General features: G+C 46.9%; 1 protein-coding gene across 3 annotated transcripts in view; it reads right to left on the bottom strand.

The window, feature by feature from the left end:
• Window positions 1–17150, bottom strand: part of USP21 (ubiquitin specific peptidase 21) — an 81535-nt gene that overhangs the window by 40518 nt on the left and 23867 nt on the right. For 2 of the 3 annotated variants that reach the window (XM_068252256.1, XM_068252259.1), the window contains exon 4: window positions 2516–2575. The exons of the other annotated variant lie outside the window; for it this stretch is intronic. In XM_068252256.1, the coding sequence (XP_068108357.1) occupies window positions 2516–2575 (60 nt within the window). The remainder of the gene's footprint in view (window positions 1–2515; window positions 2576–17150) is intronic. 3 annotated transcript variants of the gene reach the window in all.

Below are 17150 nucleotides of genomic sequence, written 5' to 3'. Positions count from 1 at the left end.
CTATCCCCGCCGCACACCTGCACCAATTAAACCTCATTTGAATCACGAATAGTTACTTGTGATTACATCCGGTGAGCAACCCTGTCAATGACCTGCTAATGATTCTGCCTTGCGTGAAATTTAAATGTAAAATGTATGCAGCTTGGAATTGGGCCAATTAACAGCTCTTCATATTGGCAAGACAAGACAAATAACACTTATATTGCGCTTTTCTCCTGGCAGACTCAAAGCACCAGAGCAGCAGCCACTAGGGCGCGCTCTATAGGCAGTAGCAGTGTTAGGGAGACTTGCCTAAGGTCTCCTACTGAATGGGTGCTGGCTTACTAAACAGGCAGAGCCAAGATTCAAACCCTGGTCTCCTGTGTCAGAGGCAGAGCCCCTAACCATTACACCATCCAGCCACCGTTGATACTTGCTGATTCAACCCACGAGGCATACAATCAGCATACAATGAGCATGCAAGCTGGAAATATCAGCATGTCGTTCCCCATCTTTACTCAAGACCAGCGCCTGCTTATTCGGTCACCAGTATCACATGACTGTAGATACTAATATTTGACCAATGGAGCATATTAGTGAGACAGGAAGGGGCGGACACAATCCATCACCCGGTCTTAAAGTGGAACTTCAGCCTAAACAAACATACTGTCATTAAGTTACATTAGTTATGTTAATTTGAATAGATAGATAATATAATCTTTTACCCACCCTGTTTAAAAGAACAGGCAAATTTTTGTGATTCATGGGGGCTGCCATCTTTGTCATGAGGGCAGCCATCTTTTTGGTTGAAAGGAGGTGACAAGGAGCAGGAGACACAGTTCCAACTATCCTGTGTCCTGATCACCCCTCCCAGCTGCACACACTAGGCTTCAAATGTCAAATTCAAAATGTAAAAAAAAAAAATTGCACCAAAACAGCAGAACGAGAACAACAACATCAGAAATCCCATCATGCTTTGCACAGCATCAGGGGAAAAAAGCCCGGGCAGTTTTCTTCTGTGCAGCTAAAAATGAGGCTTGTATAAGAGAAACAAAGTTCTGATGCTGTGAAACACAAAACCTTTTCAGTGCTGCTGAGTCAAATTTTAGTCCGGAGGTTCACTTTAAGTCTCACTACATAAAGTTAGATGAAAGGGGAACTTCAGCCTAAACAAACATACTGTCATTAAGTTAGATTAGTTATGTTAATTAGAATAGATAGCTAATATAATTTTTTACCCACCCTGTTTTAAAAGAACAGGCAAATGTTTGTGATTCATGGGGGCTGCCATCTTTGTCATGGAGGCAGCCATCTTTTTGGTTGAAAGGAGGTGACAAGGAGCAGGAGACACAGTTCCAACTGTCCTGTGTCCTGATAACACCTCCCAGTTGCACACGCTAGGCTTCAAATGTCAAATTCAAAATGTAAAAAAAAAAATTTTGCACCAAAACAGCAGAACGAGAGCAACAACATCAGAAATCCCATCATGCTTTGAACAGCATCAGGGGAAAAAAGCCCGGGCAGTTTTCTTCTGTGCAGCTAAAAATGAGGCTTGGATAAGAGAAACAAAGTTCTGATGCTGTGAAACTGTTAAAGAAACACCAGGCCTTTTCAGTGCTGCTGCGTCGATTTTTAGTCCGGAGGTTCACTTGAAGGTTTACTTTAAGGGAAAGCAGAAGTGAGAGGAATACGGAGGCTGCCATCTTCATTCTCTAACAATGCTGGTTGCCTGACGGGCAGCCACGGGGGCTAGCATGCAGGATGCGAGAAGGGGTGTTCCAGAGGCTGTAATGGGCGTGCTCAGAATTGCCATTCTAGCTAAGCACGCCTCTTCCTGTTTCACATGACCTACAAGCTACTTGTCAGTGTTCTTTAAAGGGGTGCTGTGGAGACCAGGGGGGACAGAGAGTAAAGCAGAGAGGACAAAGAGGTATGCGATTGTGCAGAGTACATGCTTCTGTGTCATTTTTAATGAAGAAAATCGGCCTCAGGTACACTTTAACCAAGGATCAGGAACACACCAACTTAGAATAAAAAAGGAAGGGGTATAAATACAGGGAGATTTCACACACAATGCAGTTAGTGGGTGACTCCAGATAGACCACACCTGTGATTGTAACAACCCTTCTGAGTGGACTGTCACTTTAAAGCGGACCGGAACTCGGAACTCCTCTCTCTGCTCTAAAAGATATGCAACAGCATAATAGCCTTTAAAGAAAAACATGTGTTACAGCTGATACACATCCTGCAATAAATCTTCAGTGTGTCTACTTCCTGCTTTCATGGAAGCAGACATATGGTTAACTTCCTGTGTTTACAAATTAGCTGCTCTGCATAAGCAGCCAACTGACATAGCCGAGGGATCAAATTACAACTTGTGCTAAGTCACAGATGAGGAGGGGATTGGACAGGATAAACTCTCTAAATACATACAGGGTGCATTTATTTGTGTTTTCCTTCTGTCCTGTGCACGAGTTCAGGTCCACTTTAACTAGCAGAAAAGCCTCCATACAACATGCAAATAACATCCACATACCGTGTTGCCCAGATTCCGGAGTCCGACGTGCCCCGAGCCGAGGATAGGGACCCGAGGAGGCTAAAAGGAAGAAATGGTAAAATATACAAGTTAGGTAACATTCAATAGGACAAAAAAAAAAAAAAATAGCACCTATGCTAAAAAAAATAACTTTACACATTAAGCCCTTCATCTCAGGGTGAAAATCAGCTAACGCCCCGACTCACCCTTCTGGATTGTTCATTGTTGGTGAAGCTAAATGGGGGGCTGTGGCATTACTCACTGCTATTTGATGCAGGTGTTAATTTCCCTTTGAAAAGGCAGTCACATGACCCAGAGGTCCCTTTCAGGAGCTGACAGCTTTGTATACCTGACCTGAGGCACGTTCATGGTGGATCCACATACCTCTGTGCGTCGTCCACTTCTCATTTCCCCTGAGTCTCTGTAATCATACCTCCCAACCAGAGCCGGGACAAGGTCCTCCGGCACCCAAGGCTGGGACACCAAAGTGCGCCCCTCCATCCCTCCCACCTCAGCCGTCACACACTGATTGCTAGTAAACTAAGAGGTGCCCCAGGGCCCCCAACACCTTAATATCTAGTTATCTGGTTTGCAGTCAGGGCCGGATTACCGACCAGGCAACAAAAGCAGTCGCTTGGGGCCCCATTCAGAGTCAAAGGGGCCCCATCAGCACATAAACCAGCCCTTGCCATCCTGTCAGCGGTGGCTGGATGGTATAATGGCTAAAGGGACTCTGAGCAGTGCAGTAACTATGGAAAGATGCATATCATTTTAAAGCTCTCTTTCTCCTCTTTCCAATGATATATAAACGGCTGCTCTATGCCTTTTAGTTTTCGATATTTTCGCGATCGAAATCGCGGCCACAGGACGACTTTTCTCCAAAGTCAGCGGTGGCTGGATGGTATAATGGTTAAAGGGACTCTGAGCAGTGCAGTAACTATGGAAAGATGCATATCATTTTAAAGCTCTCTTTCTCCTCTTTCCAATGATATATAAACGGCTGCTCTATGCCTTTTAGTTTTCGATATTTTCGCGATCGAAATCACGGCCACAGGACGACTTTTCTCCAAAGTTGGCAGCTCGATTCAGCACAATGCAATGAAATAGAAGGAACCCAGGGGGATATAATTAGAAACATCATGCTGGTAGGTGTGAGGATGTAATGAATTAGTTGTGGGTATGCTTAACCACTTCAGCACCACAGGGTTTTTTTGCTTAAAAACCAGAGCAATTTTCACATTTCAGCGCTCCTCCCATTCATTCACCAATAACTTTATTGCTACTCATGAGATGTAAATGATCTATATCTTGTTTTTTTTTGCCACAAATTATGCTTTGGGAGGGTGATATTTGCTTTTAGTAATTATGTTATTATCTGTGCATTTTAAAGGGAAAAATGAGAAAAAAAAAGAAAAAATACTCTATTTCTCCATTTCCATGCACTATAGTTTTCATATAAACAATGTTACCATAGGTAAAACCCACACATTGTATTTGCTAATTTGTCCTGGTTATCTCAACATTTAAAAAATGTTCCTAGTGCAATGTATGGCGATAATATATTAGTTTCTGGTTTGTGTTTTTTGTTTTCTCATTGTACTCTATCAGTAATTAAAAGCCCTTATCTTCATCATTAACAGTAATACACTCTCATGGCATACATATTTTAAAAGCTAAGTCCCTAGGGTAACTATGTATTCTCTTTTCAATGCTGTCACTTTTGTTTTTTTTTTAACAAGTATTTATTTAGGGGTATAGAGTACATGAAAATAACAGTTTTATTGCTTTTCATTTAGTTTTCCGGTAAAAAAAAATCACATGACGTAGCCCTCAGTTGTCAAACAACACAAAATCTATTCTCTCACTTGTCACGGTTAAAATGATACCCTATATACATAATCAGATAGCTTATTGGGCATACAGCACACTGTTTACCACAAGTACGCCTATCTACTCCCCTGAGCTTCAAGTAAAGTTTTGTGGGGAGTAGATAAGCGTAGCAAGGGAGGTAAAGTGGTTAAAGGCATATCCACAGGCACTGCTTGGAGTCCCTTTAAGGGCTCTGCCGCTGACACAGGAGACCAGGGTTCGAATCTCAGCTCTGCCTGTTCAGTAAGCCAGCACCTATTCAGTAGGAGACCGTAGGCAAGTCTCTATAACACTGCTACTGCCTATAGGGCGTGGCTGCAGCTCTGGCGCTTTGAGTCCACCAAGAGAAAAGCGCGATATAAATGTTATTTGTCTTGTCTTGTCAAATGATGCCGTGCGCTGCTGATTGTCTTCAGAGCCAGGCTCTCCTCCTAGGTCCCCCTCCTGCTACTGTGCGCTCTGCCGCTGCCCACTCCACCCTCCCTTCCCACAGAGAACCACAGCTGCAGCAAGAATGATAGCAGCAGATGGCAAACGCTCACTCACCTATCCATGATCCAAGCGATAGAGATCCCGTCATCTGAAACCCATCTGTCTCTTCTACAGTGCAGCCGCTCGCTCTGAACTTCCTGATTCTCAGATCAGACAGGAAGTAGGAAGTAGTAATAGTAGTAGTAACAGAGAGGCAGCACTCTAGAGGAGACAGATGGGCTCCGGATGACGGGACCTCTATTGCTTGGATCGCAATAGGTGAATGTGAGTCATCTGGTGCTGTCATTTTCCCCCACTGCGGCTGCCTTCTCTGCTGGACTATCGTATTCACTGGGATGGAGGCTGCATGGTGGCTGTCTAGTTTGGGAGGAAATTGGTTGTTCGGTGGTGGGGGTGGTTATGTAATTCTGTCTGGGGAACGGCTTCCGGTTTGGCGGTGTCCAGAGCTTTCTGCTATTGCCAGGCTGGGGATGCAGGGGGAAAGTGCTGCTGCTGTAATATCTGGCGCCCTCGTCACAGGGGTGCCCCAGCCCGAGTGCAAATGTCCCAGCCATTCATCTCTCACTCTGCATTTTGCCACTGCTATTCCCTGCATTGTGCACCCACAGAGGAAAGCGTGCTGTTGCCCATAGCAACCAGTAGCTCGGCTGCCCGGTGTGTGCGGCATATTGCTGTGCAGCTGCATCTTCTGATTCTATTACGACAGGATGGGGGGCCCAAATCTGTTACTTTGCTTAGGGCCCCATTTAGCCTTAATCCGGCTCTGTTTGCAGTCACTGCCATGGGTCCCCTTTTCTTATTTCTCTCTGCTTCAGAATGATAGCTGAGTGAGTTGTGCGCCCCCTCCTACACTGCACCAAGGCTGGAGCCTCTCTCGCCTCTGCCTCGCCCCACCCTGCGCCCCTCTTACACTGCGCCCTGAGGCTGGAGCCTCTCTCGCCTCTGCCGGCCCTGCTCCCAACTTTTTGAACTCAGAAAGAGGGACACTTAAGCCACACCCCTGCCACATCTCTATTCACGTATACTATAAAGATTTCTTAAAGGAATCATCCGGTAATATAAAAGCATATCCCATGTACTTACCTGGGGCTTTCTCCAGCCCCTCGCAGCTAGATGTCCCACGCAGACAGCTCTGTTTGCAGCTGCCGCCCCGAGGTCCCCACGCAGTGCAGACCTCAAGGTCGTACTTACTGCGCCTGCGTGAAGCGCCGCTGTCAATCAAGCCCACGTTGTCCGTGGCACTCTGCGCCTGTGCAGTACGCACAGACAACGTGGGCTTAATTGACAGCGCAAAGGCATTAAAACGTAAGTAAAATGCAAGAAAAACGCATGCGAAAAATGCACTCAAAACTCACAAACGCATATGCAGCAAATCACTACCTTTCATACAACGCCTAGTGTGTTCCTAGCTTCAATGTTTACAGGTCATGGGGGGGGGGGGGGGGTGGAGAAAGAGATTGATGGGTAAACTACACGAGAGGTAAGTATGACGTGTGTATGTTTAACGTGACTTTCATTTTTCAGTTCAGGTTTGCTTTAAACAATACCTGTTGCCTGGCAGCCCTGCTGATCTTTCTGGTCAGTAGTGTCTGAATCACACACCTGAAACAAGCATGTGACTAATCCAGTCTGACTTCAGTCAGAAACATCTGATCTGCATATGCTTGTTCAGGGCCTATGGCAAAAAGCATTAGGGCTGGTTCACTTGGATGATTTTGCGGCGTTAAACGTGGCGTTTCGGACGCTTTTTTGGGGATATACCGCCGTACCATTCAAGCGAATGGGAGCATTTAGGGCTGGCATTTGGAGGCTTTCATGAAAACCTGGCGGTAGATCCCGGTGTCTCGTCTCGAAAGCAACATGCAGCTTTCAGAGGTGGTAAACGTCGGGAAACCAGTGAAGGGACTCAAACCTCTAGCCTTGAAAGCTTCCCAAAGGCCTTCAAAAGCTAGCCGTTAAATCGCCAGCGTTCGCACGCGGCGTCTGGCAAAAGTTTGCCAGACGTCCGTGTGATCCAGCCCTAGAGGCAGAGGAGCAGCAGGATGCCAGGCAACTGGTATTGATTAAAATTAAATAAACATGGCAGCCTCCATATCCCTTTCAGTTCAGAAAGTCACCTGGAAATGAGCTGCAAGTGGAGCTTCATCAGACATTTGGGAAAGAAAGACTGGACACTTCTCTGAAGGCATGAACTCCGGATGAAATACGAACGGGTTTCCTGCGGATTTCATCCTGCTAATTAGCACAGCTGAGCGGGTGGGCAAGGGCGGGTCAAACTTACCCAGCAGCCGTCTTCTCTAATCCGTCCCATGGCTTGTCCCAAGCCGCAGTCACGTGACTACAAACACCTCCTCCTTCCAAGTTGAAAGATTAAGCGTAGAAGTCACGTGACGCGGCTTGGGACAAGCCAGACGGCTGCTGGGTAAGTTTAACCAGTTTACATCCTCCTAACGCCAATGGGCGTGAACAGGGCAGCTCCCCCAGGACTGCCTAATATCAATTGGCTTCAAGTCCTGGAGGCGGAGATTGCAGGGGATCGTTCGCTAATGCGCGCGCATCCCCGCTTGAGTGACACAGAGCTCCGTCATCAGTCTGCCAGTGGCGATCGTCGCTAACAGACTGTTATATGCCGGCTATTTACATTGTACAGCGCTGTAATCTACAGCAGTGCTGTACTGGGGACAGCCTTGACGCTCGGCTGTCCCCCTGGGGTGCTCAGAGAGCAACCGTCTCTAATGGGCTGATGTCTATGAGAGCCGATTGCTGTGATTGGCTGGCGAAGGGAGAGAGGGAAGGGGTAATAAAAATAAATAAAAAAATAGCAAAATTTATTTAAAAAACCCGCCAAAAAACAAATTAATAAAAGTAAAAAAAAAAAAAAAAAAAAGTGTTTAGAGCCCACCAACAGAAATCTCTGTTGGTGGGCAGAAAAGGGGGGAGGGGATATTCACTTGTGTGCTAATTCGTACGTCCCTGCAGCAAGCTCTTAAAGCTGCAGTGGCCAGAATTGTAAGAAATAGCCTGATCACTGGGGGGTGGAGCAGGGGGTGTAAGCCTACGGTAATTAACCACTTTATCCACAAGTCAGTAGATATATGTCCTCTGTGACTTTATTTAAGCCACAAGTCAGTAGATATACGTCTTGTAGCAGAAGCAGTGCTGTGCAGGATTGGGCTTGCTCCAGTGCACATTTCTGGCACTATCTGATGCAGCACTAATTGGTGAATGGGAATATATGTTTCCTGAGCTAATGAGATTGATTTTTACTATTAAAAATACTTTTATTTTCTCATTTCATAATGAAAAATAGACTCTGTAGCATTATTTCAGAATCAAATATCTTCACCATAAATTGTGACCGGAACATAATCTAGGTTTTGTGATAAGCAGTAAGAATAGCCAAACAAAATTTGTGTTTTTTATCTACAGTAGCACTTTTTATTTTTAATCTGGAATTGGTCAAACAGAAATGTTTTTTTTCTTTGTTTTCCTATTAAAATTCATAGAAAACAAAATTGTTCGAGGGAAAAAAATGGCATACAATGAAAGCCTAGTTTGTCTTGAAAAAAACAATATATATATATTTCATTTCTGTATCCTAAGTAGGGATAAAGCTATTTCTGATTAAATAAGGACATAGCTAAACTGTCAAAACTGCTCTGGTCCATAAGTGGGAAACAAGGTCTGGATGTGAAATGGTTAAGAGGTTAACCCCCCTCTCACTTGCACTAGTTAGGAGGATGAAATCCGTATGAAACCCATTCGGATTTCACCTGAGGTTCATGCCTGCATCTCTGTATGCCAAGATCAGAGGGTGTTGCTATTAGTGGAGCATGGATACAATACTGGCCTCCCCACATAGATCACCTAAATCTACATATGCTCACAGCCATCTAATGCGGTTTTTCAGGCATCATCTGACTTGGTTGATGAGTCACCAGCAAGTACTGACCTTTTTACCACATTTCACTAATAACACATATTCGGAAACATTTTTTTAAAGAGTACCTCCCATATAAAAAAGACAGCGCTTGTCATGCCAGGCTTTGTCTTAAACTGGACCTGAACTCTTGCACAGGACACCTGTATGTATTTAGAGAGTTTAGCCTGTTTAATTCCCCCACATTTGTGAAATCAGCTCCAAAAACCTCCAGCGTTTCGCAGATCTGCCAGAGGTTTTGGTGTGCACTGGGCCTTAGAGCAGAGAGGAGCTCTACGTTCAGGTCTGCTTTAATGATGTAGGATTGGGGGGTTCTCAGGGTTTATTGCTCACCTGATTGGCTGTAAGGTGAGACTCTGCCCCCTCGGCAATGCAGTCGCAGCCATGTTTCCAAAGTCTTCCGAAAGCGCTTCAGGAAACCTTCACCTACATACCATGGCCCAACCCCCAGCTTGACAGCCACCAATAAGGCTGTGTCTGCTGAGCTGGGGGCGGGCTGCGGCAACACAGATGGGTGTGGCCAAAGCCTTAACAAAAGCTTTTTTTTAAAGGCTGCATTTCAGATTGGAGCTGGGGGTGGAGCATTCACCTCACTGAATGAATTAATCCTGATCAGGTAAGTAGGTAAAGTGAACCCGAGGTGTGAGGGATATGAAGGCTGTCATATTTATTTTCTTTTAAGCAATACCAGTTGCCTGGCAGCCCTGCTGATCCTCTGCCTCTAATACTTTTACCCATAGCCCCTGAACAAGCATGCAGCAGATCAGGCGTTTCTGACATTTTTGTCAGATCTGATAAAATTAGCTGCATGCTTGTTTCTGGTGTGATTCAGACACTACTGCAGCCAAATAGACCAGCAGGGCTGCCAGGCAATTGGAGTGGTTTAAATGGAAATAAATATGGCAGCCTCTATATCCGTCTCACTTCAGTTGTCCTTTAAATATATACCATATATTCCAATCTGAAAAGAAATGGTACAAGTGGGAATGATCAATGCAGCATGTCCTAGAAGGATGACCTAATAGTACCGTAAAAAATAACCTTCATAAGATACACATTAAATACTCCAGGTGGCTACTAAATATACATAGATTATCTACATAACACAAAACATGTGTTGGATAAATACTAGACACTGATGCACAAAGTATAAGTTAGGCCTGAACGATTTTAGGAAAAAATTGAATTGAGCGGTTTCTGTCCGAAATAGCGTTTTCGATTTGAGTCATGATTTCCTTCAAATCAAGCTTTGTTCACCCTCTTTGCCTGTTTGTTCCCCCCTGTCCCTCTTTGTGCACCCTTTGCCTCTTTATACCTCCTTTGGGTCTCTCTCGCCCCCTTTGTGTCTCTGTGCCCACTGTGTCTCTCTCTGTGCCCACTGTGTCTCTCTCTGTGCCCACTGTGTCTCTCTCTGTGCCTCCTCTGTCCCCCAAGCTGAGTTCCGGACATAGCTTCCAGCACGAGTCCAGCGATGCCCGTCTATCCACTTCACCTCCTGCAGGCGCTAATGCACGGAATACTTACTGTATGTCATGTGACATTCAGGAACCAGGAAGTATGCCGTGCACAAGAGCCGTCAGATGGCGATAGACGGACAGCATTTCAACTCATGCGGAAGGTATGTCCAACGCTGCGGGCCACACGCGCCGGGACTTTGGGGAAGTTTAAAGTCACTTCTGCAAACTTCCCCTATGTGGAAATGACGTGATCGCGATAATTGCCGCTTTGACGATTCCAAAATTGTGATCTTGGTGATCGCGATTTCGGTTTAAATTCAATTTATCTTTCAGGCCTAGTATAAGTAGTGCACCTCTTGCTCTGACCTCCTCCTCAAATGATCTGCCAGCCCAGTCAGGTTAAACCTAAAAGCATGCTAGAGGGCGTTGCAATAATATGCTGACAGTTCCCCCGGCATCTACCTTAGTATAGCCAGATGGGAATAGTACACTGGTCCATTAGGAGAGTATAAGTGGGCGCAATGGTGCTTTACATAACACAATACTTAACATGTTTCGCCCTATGCAAAGGGCTTCCTCAGAGGACTACAAATTTGTATAACTGAGTATAACAAAAGACATAAAGACTGTCTCAAAAGTGTGTGTGTGTGTGTGTGTGTGTGTGTGTGTGTGTGTGTGTGTGTGTGTGTGTGTGTGTGTGTGTGTGTGTGTGTGTTGTCAGAACTGAAGTGGTACTGGCCCTTGGCCCTCTGACAGGAGCCACACACACACATATGTGACAGGAGCCACATACACACATATGTGACAGGAGCCACACACACACACACATGTGACAGGAGCCACACACACACACACACACACACACATGTGACAGGAGCCACAAACACACATATGTGACAAGAGCCACACACACACATATGTGACAGGAGCCACACACACACACATATGTGACAGGAGCCACACACACACATATGTGACAGGAGCCACACACACACATATGTGACAGGAGCCACACACACACATATGTGACAGGAGCCACACACACACATATGTGACAGGAGCCACACACACACATATGTGACAGGAGCCACACACACACATATGTGAAAGGAGCCACACACACACATATGTGAAAGGAGCCACACACACATGTGACAGGAGCCACACACACACACACATATGTGACAGGAGCCACACACACACATATGTGACAGGAGCCACACACACACATATGTGACAGGAGCCACACACACACACACATATGTGACAGGAGCCACACACACACACATATGTGACAGGAGCCACACACACACACATATGTGACAGGAGCCACACACACACACATATGTGACAGGAGCCACACACACACACATATGTGACAGGAGCCACACACACACACATATGTGACAGGAGCCACACACACACACATATGTGACAGGAGCCACACACACACACATATGTGACAGGAGCCACACACACACACATATGTGACAGGAGCCACACACACACACATATGTGACAGGAGCCACACACACACACATATGTGACAGGAGCCACACACACACACATATGTGACAGGAGCCACACACACACATATGTGACAGGAGCCACACACACACATGTGACAGGAGCCACACACACACATATGACAGGAGCCACACACACACACATATGTGACAGGAGCCACACACACACACATATGTGACAGGAGTCACACACACACATATGTGACAGGAGCCACACACACACATATGTGACAGGAGCCACACACACACATATGTGACAGGAGACACACACACACATATGTGACAGGAGCCACACACATACACATATATGTGACAGGAGCCACACACACACACACACACATGTGACAGGAGCCACACACACACACACATGTGACAGGAGCCACACACACACATATGTGACAGGAGCCACACACACACATATGTGACAGGAGCCACACACACACACACACACGTGACAGGAGCCACAAACACACATATGTGACAGGAGCCACACACACACATATGTGACAGGAGCCACACACACACACACACATATGTGACAGGAGCCACACACACATATATGTGACAGGAGCCACACACACACATATGTGACAGGAGCCACACACACACATATGTGACAGGAGCCACACACACACATATGTGACAGGAGCCACACACACACATATGTGACAGGAGCCACACACACACACACACACACACATACGTGACAGGAGCCACACACACACACATATGTGACAGGAGCCACACACACACACATATGTGACAGGAGCCACACACACACATGTGACAGGAGCCACACACACACACATATGTGACAGGAGCCACAAACACACACACATATGTGACAGGAGCCACACACACACATATGTGACAGGAGCCACACACACATATATGTGACAGGAGCCACACACACATATGTGACAGGAGCCACACACACACATATGTGACAGGAGCCACACACACACATATGTGACAGGAGCCACACACACACATATGTGACAGGAGCCACACACACACATATGTGACAGGAGCCACACACACACATATGTGACAGGAGCCACACACACACATATGTGACAGGAGCCACACACACACATATGTGACAGGAGCCACACACACACATATGTGACAGGAGCCACACACACACATATGTGACAGGAGCCACACACACACATATGTGACAGGAGCCACACACACACATATGTGACAGGAGCCACACACACACATATGTGACAGGAGCCACACACACACATGTGACAGGAGCCACACACACACATATGTGACAGGAGCCACACACACATGTGACAGGAGCCACACACACACACACATATGTGACAGGAGCCACACACACACACACATATGTGACAGGAGCCACACACACACACATATGTGACAGGAGCCACACACACACACATATGTGACAGGAGCCACACACACACACATATGTGACAGGAGCCACACACACACACACATGTGACAGGAGCCACACACACACACACATGTGACAGGAGCCACACACACACACATATGTGACAGGAGCCACACACACACATATGTGACAGGAGCCACACACACACATATGTGACAGGAGCCACACACACACACATATGTGACAGGAGCCACAAACACACATATGTGACAGGAGCCACACACACACATATGTGACAGGAGCCACACACACACATATGTGACAGGAGCCACACACACACATATGTGACAGGAGCCACACACACACACATATGTGACAGGAGCCACACACACACATATGTGACAGGAGCCACACACACACACATATGTGACAGGAGCCACACACACACGCATGTGACAGGAGCCACAAACACACATATGTGACAGGAGCCACACACACATATAACAGTCTTTATGTCTTTGGTGGGGGAAGGGATGCCTTTTGTTTTGCTCCCTCTGGAAACATGTTGCATATATACCATCCCATATGCTGTGCCACCTTATAATAGCTCCTGTGCTGTTCCCACTTACAATGGCCACTATGCTGGGACCCCTTAAAATTGTAGATGAACCCCTTTATACAGTTTCACAGCATCAGAACTTTGTTTTCCTTACCCAAGCCTCATTTTTAGCTGCACAGAAGCTAAGCTCCGCCTCATCAAAGAAATCTGCCCTCATGCTGTGCAAAGCATGATGGGATCTCTGATGTTGTTCTCCTCCTGCTTATTGGCACAACATTTTTTATTTTTTTTATTTTGAATTTGAGACTCGAAGCCTAGCATGCGCAGCTGGGAGGGGTGATCAGGACACAGGACAGTTGGAACTGTGTCTCATGCTCCCTGTCACCTCCTTTCTACCAAAAAGATGTCGGCCCCTATGAAAGATGGCTGCCCACATGAAATCACAAACATTAGCCTGTTATTTTAAAACGGGGTGGGTAAGAGATTATATCACCGATCTATTTAAAATTAACATAAACTAATGTAACTTAATGAAAGCATGTTTGTTTAGGCTGAAGTTCCCCTTTAAGAAATCCAAATTTAACAGATTTTGATTTGAAGCAACAATGGCATCACATCTAACAGCTAATCAGTTAATACGTTAAAAGGGTGCCCATTCATTACTCAATTATTTTTGGCATAGATATCTGGCTGACCTGCCAGTTTTTATCAATCATGATAAAAAAACTGGTAGAGATCGATGCTGCAACAAGGCCGCCTAATCGATTGTTTCGTCCGCTTTCTAGCCGAAATTGGCCGGAAGGATCGATTGGGCATGTTGGAAAATCACAACGGCTCGATAGGGTGTGCAACAGTAATGACAGATGCCCCCCACCCTCGGCCGGTCTCCCCCCCCCCCCCCCCCCCCCAATTGTATGTGGGCCTTCCTTCCCCCCCCCCCCCCCCCCCGGGGCCCATGGCAAGTGCTGCATGAGGTCACCTGTCCCACCAACGCGATAACTTGTCTCCTCCCATGCTCCGCCTCTTTTTGAATTGTCCCCATGAGCAGCTGTACCACGGGACACACATGCATGCACTGACATCACTACATGCCAAGGTGTCTTGTGGTACGGAGGCTCGCGGTGGCAATTCAAAGAGACACTGGACACAGAAGGAGGCATGATAGGCGAGTATGCAACACTTGCCATACTGTCTGCAGTATGTGGGCCGCAACAGATTCCTCTGACCAGATTCTATCAGAGAGGGATCTATCTGATGGTCGGCGAAATATCAACAAGTGTATGGCCACCTGTGTGTGGCAGCCTTATGGGCTGCTCCAGCTCAGCTCTGATTGGTTGTGGGAAGACTCTGCCGCGTTTACCTCGCTGGTCATGAGCAGGAGCCCCATCATAGCCGTGTGGACCACAGACTCGGAGATGTCCACTCCCTTCCCCTGCACCTCCTTCTTGTCGGCCAGCATGTGCTGCAGCTTCTGAGGCAGCTCCACCAGACCGGATCCCTGCAGCCCGGGCATGGTGCGGCTCTGCGAGGGTGCCAGCCTGACCGGCCTGCTCGATTGCCCTGGGCGGAATGACGGGGATTAGAGGGACAGGGTCTCCTCCTCATCCTCTCAGAGGATTGTGCCGTGGGACTGTTCAAGGTGGCTCAGGCAGCTCATCTCCTTGGGATTAATTAGCTGCAGAGTCACGCTGTTCTCTCGCTCTATCTCCTCGGGCGGGGGAGCAGAACATACTCTACCAGCGCACAATGCATAGCCTGACCTTGGTTGTGTACACACGGCACAAACACCGGCAATCCACCGTCACCAGGAGGGAATTCTATGTACCTTGTCACTGGTGTGACCCAGTTCTGCAATGTTAAACAGGACTTTGTGATTGAACTTTCCTAAACTTTAGAGTGAACCTGAACTCTTGTACAGGACAGAAGGAAAATCTAGAGAATTGCACCCTGTATGTATTTAGAGAGTTTAGCCTGTCTAATCCCCCCCTCATCTGTGACTAATCACAACTGTATTTGGATCTTTCAGCTGTGTCAGCTGGCTGCCTTGAGTAGCTGATTGATGATGTTAACCCTATGTCTGCTTCCATGAAAACAGGAAGTAGAAACACTACAGATTTATTGTAGGAATGGTATCAGACGTTTTTTTCTTAAAAGGTTATTATGCTGTTGCTTATCTTTTAGAGCAGAGAGGCCTGACTTCAGGTCCGCTTTAAAGAGAGACTGACGCCATTAAAATTACCTCTTTATTTCCCAGTCCTGTTCAGCATGAAGATCGAAGATGATTTACCGCATCCCCATGGTAGAACGAGGTATTTATCCACCCGAAATAAAAGTCACAGATTTTGCTGCCCTGGGGAGGCAAGAGCTAAGCGCAGTAGCTCTGCCCCCAGTCCAGTTAATCTCCGCCTCTCCCCGCCCCTCTCAGTGAAAAAAGACAGAGGGGTGGGGAGAGGTGGAGATCGGCAGAGATTGACTGGACTGGAGGCAGAGCTACTGTGCTCAGCTCTGCCTTTTCCAGGAAGTAACGCAGAATTTTGCCCCGATTAAGCTACGCTCCAAACTAAGCCACACACCTTGAATGAAGCCATACAGCCACTGGAGTTTGTGCCTCTTTCTGTCCCCTTTTGTGCCTTATTCTATCCCCTTGTGCCGCCTCTGCCCCCCGTGCCACCTCTGGCCCCTGTGCGTCCAGAGATGGATTAAGGTGAAATGGTGCAATGACTTTGGGCCCACCCTTGACGGCCACCTAGCTTTTTTGGCAAGATTTGTTGGGGGCTAGCTTAAACCAGGCCCATAGACTCTCTCCAGGCCCTAGGCACTTGCCTTGTGGATGATCGGGCTCTGTGTGCGTTCCTCTGTGTTCTCCCTCTGTCCACTTGGGCCACTATCTGTTCCCATCCCCCTCCTGCACTCCCCCAGCCCAGTATGTAAATATAGAGTTTAGCGCAGTAAAAGCTGTGCTCACCTCTCTGCCAGAGTCCAGCGCTGTGTGACCATCCTGTCTCCTGCTCCATCTAGCGCTGGCCCATCACTCTCCTCATGTTGCATGTAATCATGCTACCTGTGGTAGGAGATGCTGGGCACTAGGGCGAGTGGTAAGAGATGCTGGGCACTAGGGCGAGTGGACATGCGGAAGCACAGCACAGCTTTTGCTGCGCTTTACTCTGCATTTACACACCAAGCTGGGATAGTACAGGAATGGGACAGGACTGCTTGCCTGGAGAGACTTAACGACTAGAAACAACGGTGTGGGAATGATCAGTCCAGAGGGGGCTGCAGGAAGCCCCGGTGATGTATAAATCTTCTGCATTCAGTCCTCTCAGGGCGAATTTAAGGACTGGGTTTCATGGCTCCCCCAAGGTTAATATACTTTCAGTTACTGTATTTTAACATTTAACATGGTATGTATATATAGTGGGGTGT

The sequence above is a fragment of the Hyperolius riggenbachi genome, chromosome 9 (assembly GCF_040937935.1).
Source record: "Hyperolius riggenbachi isolate aHypRig1 chromosome 9, aHypRig1.pri, whole genome shotgun sequence".
NCBI classification, from domain to species: Eukaryota; Metazoa; Chordata; class Amphibia; order Anura; family Hyperoliidae; genus Hyperolius; species Hyperolius riggenbachi.
The sequence above is the reverse complement of the archived record's forward strand: the minus strand, read 5'-3'. Positions and strand labels throughout refer to the sequence as shown.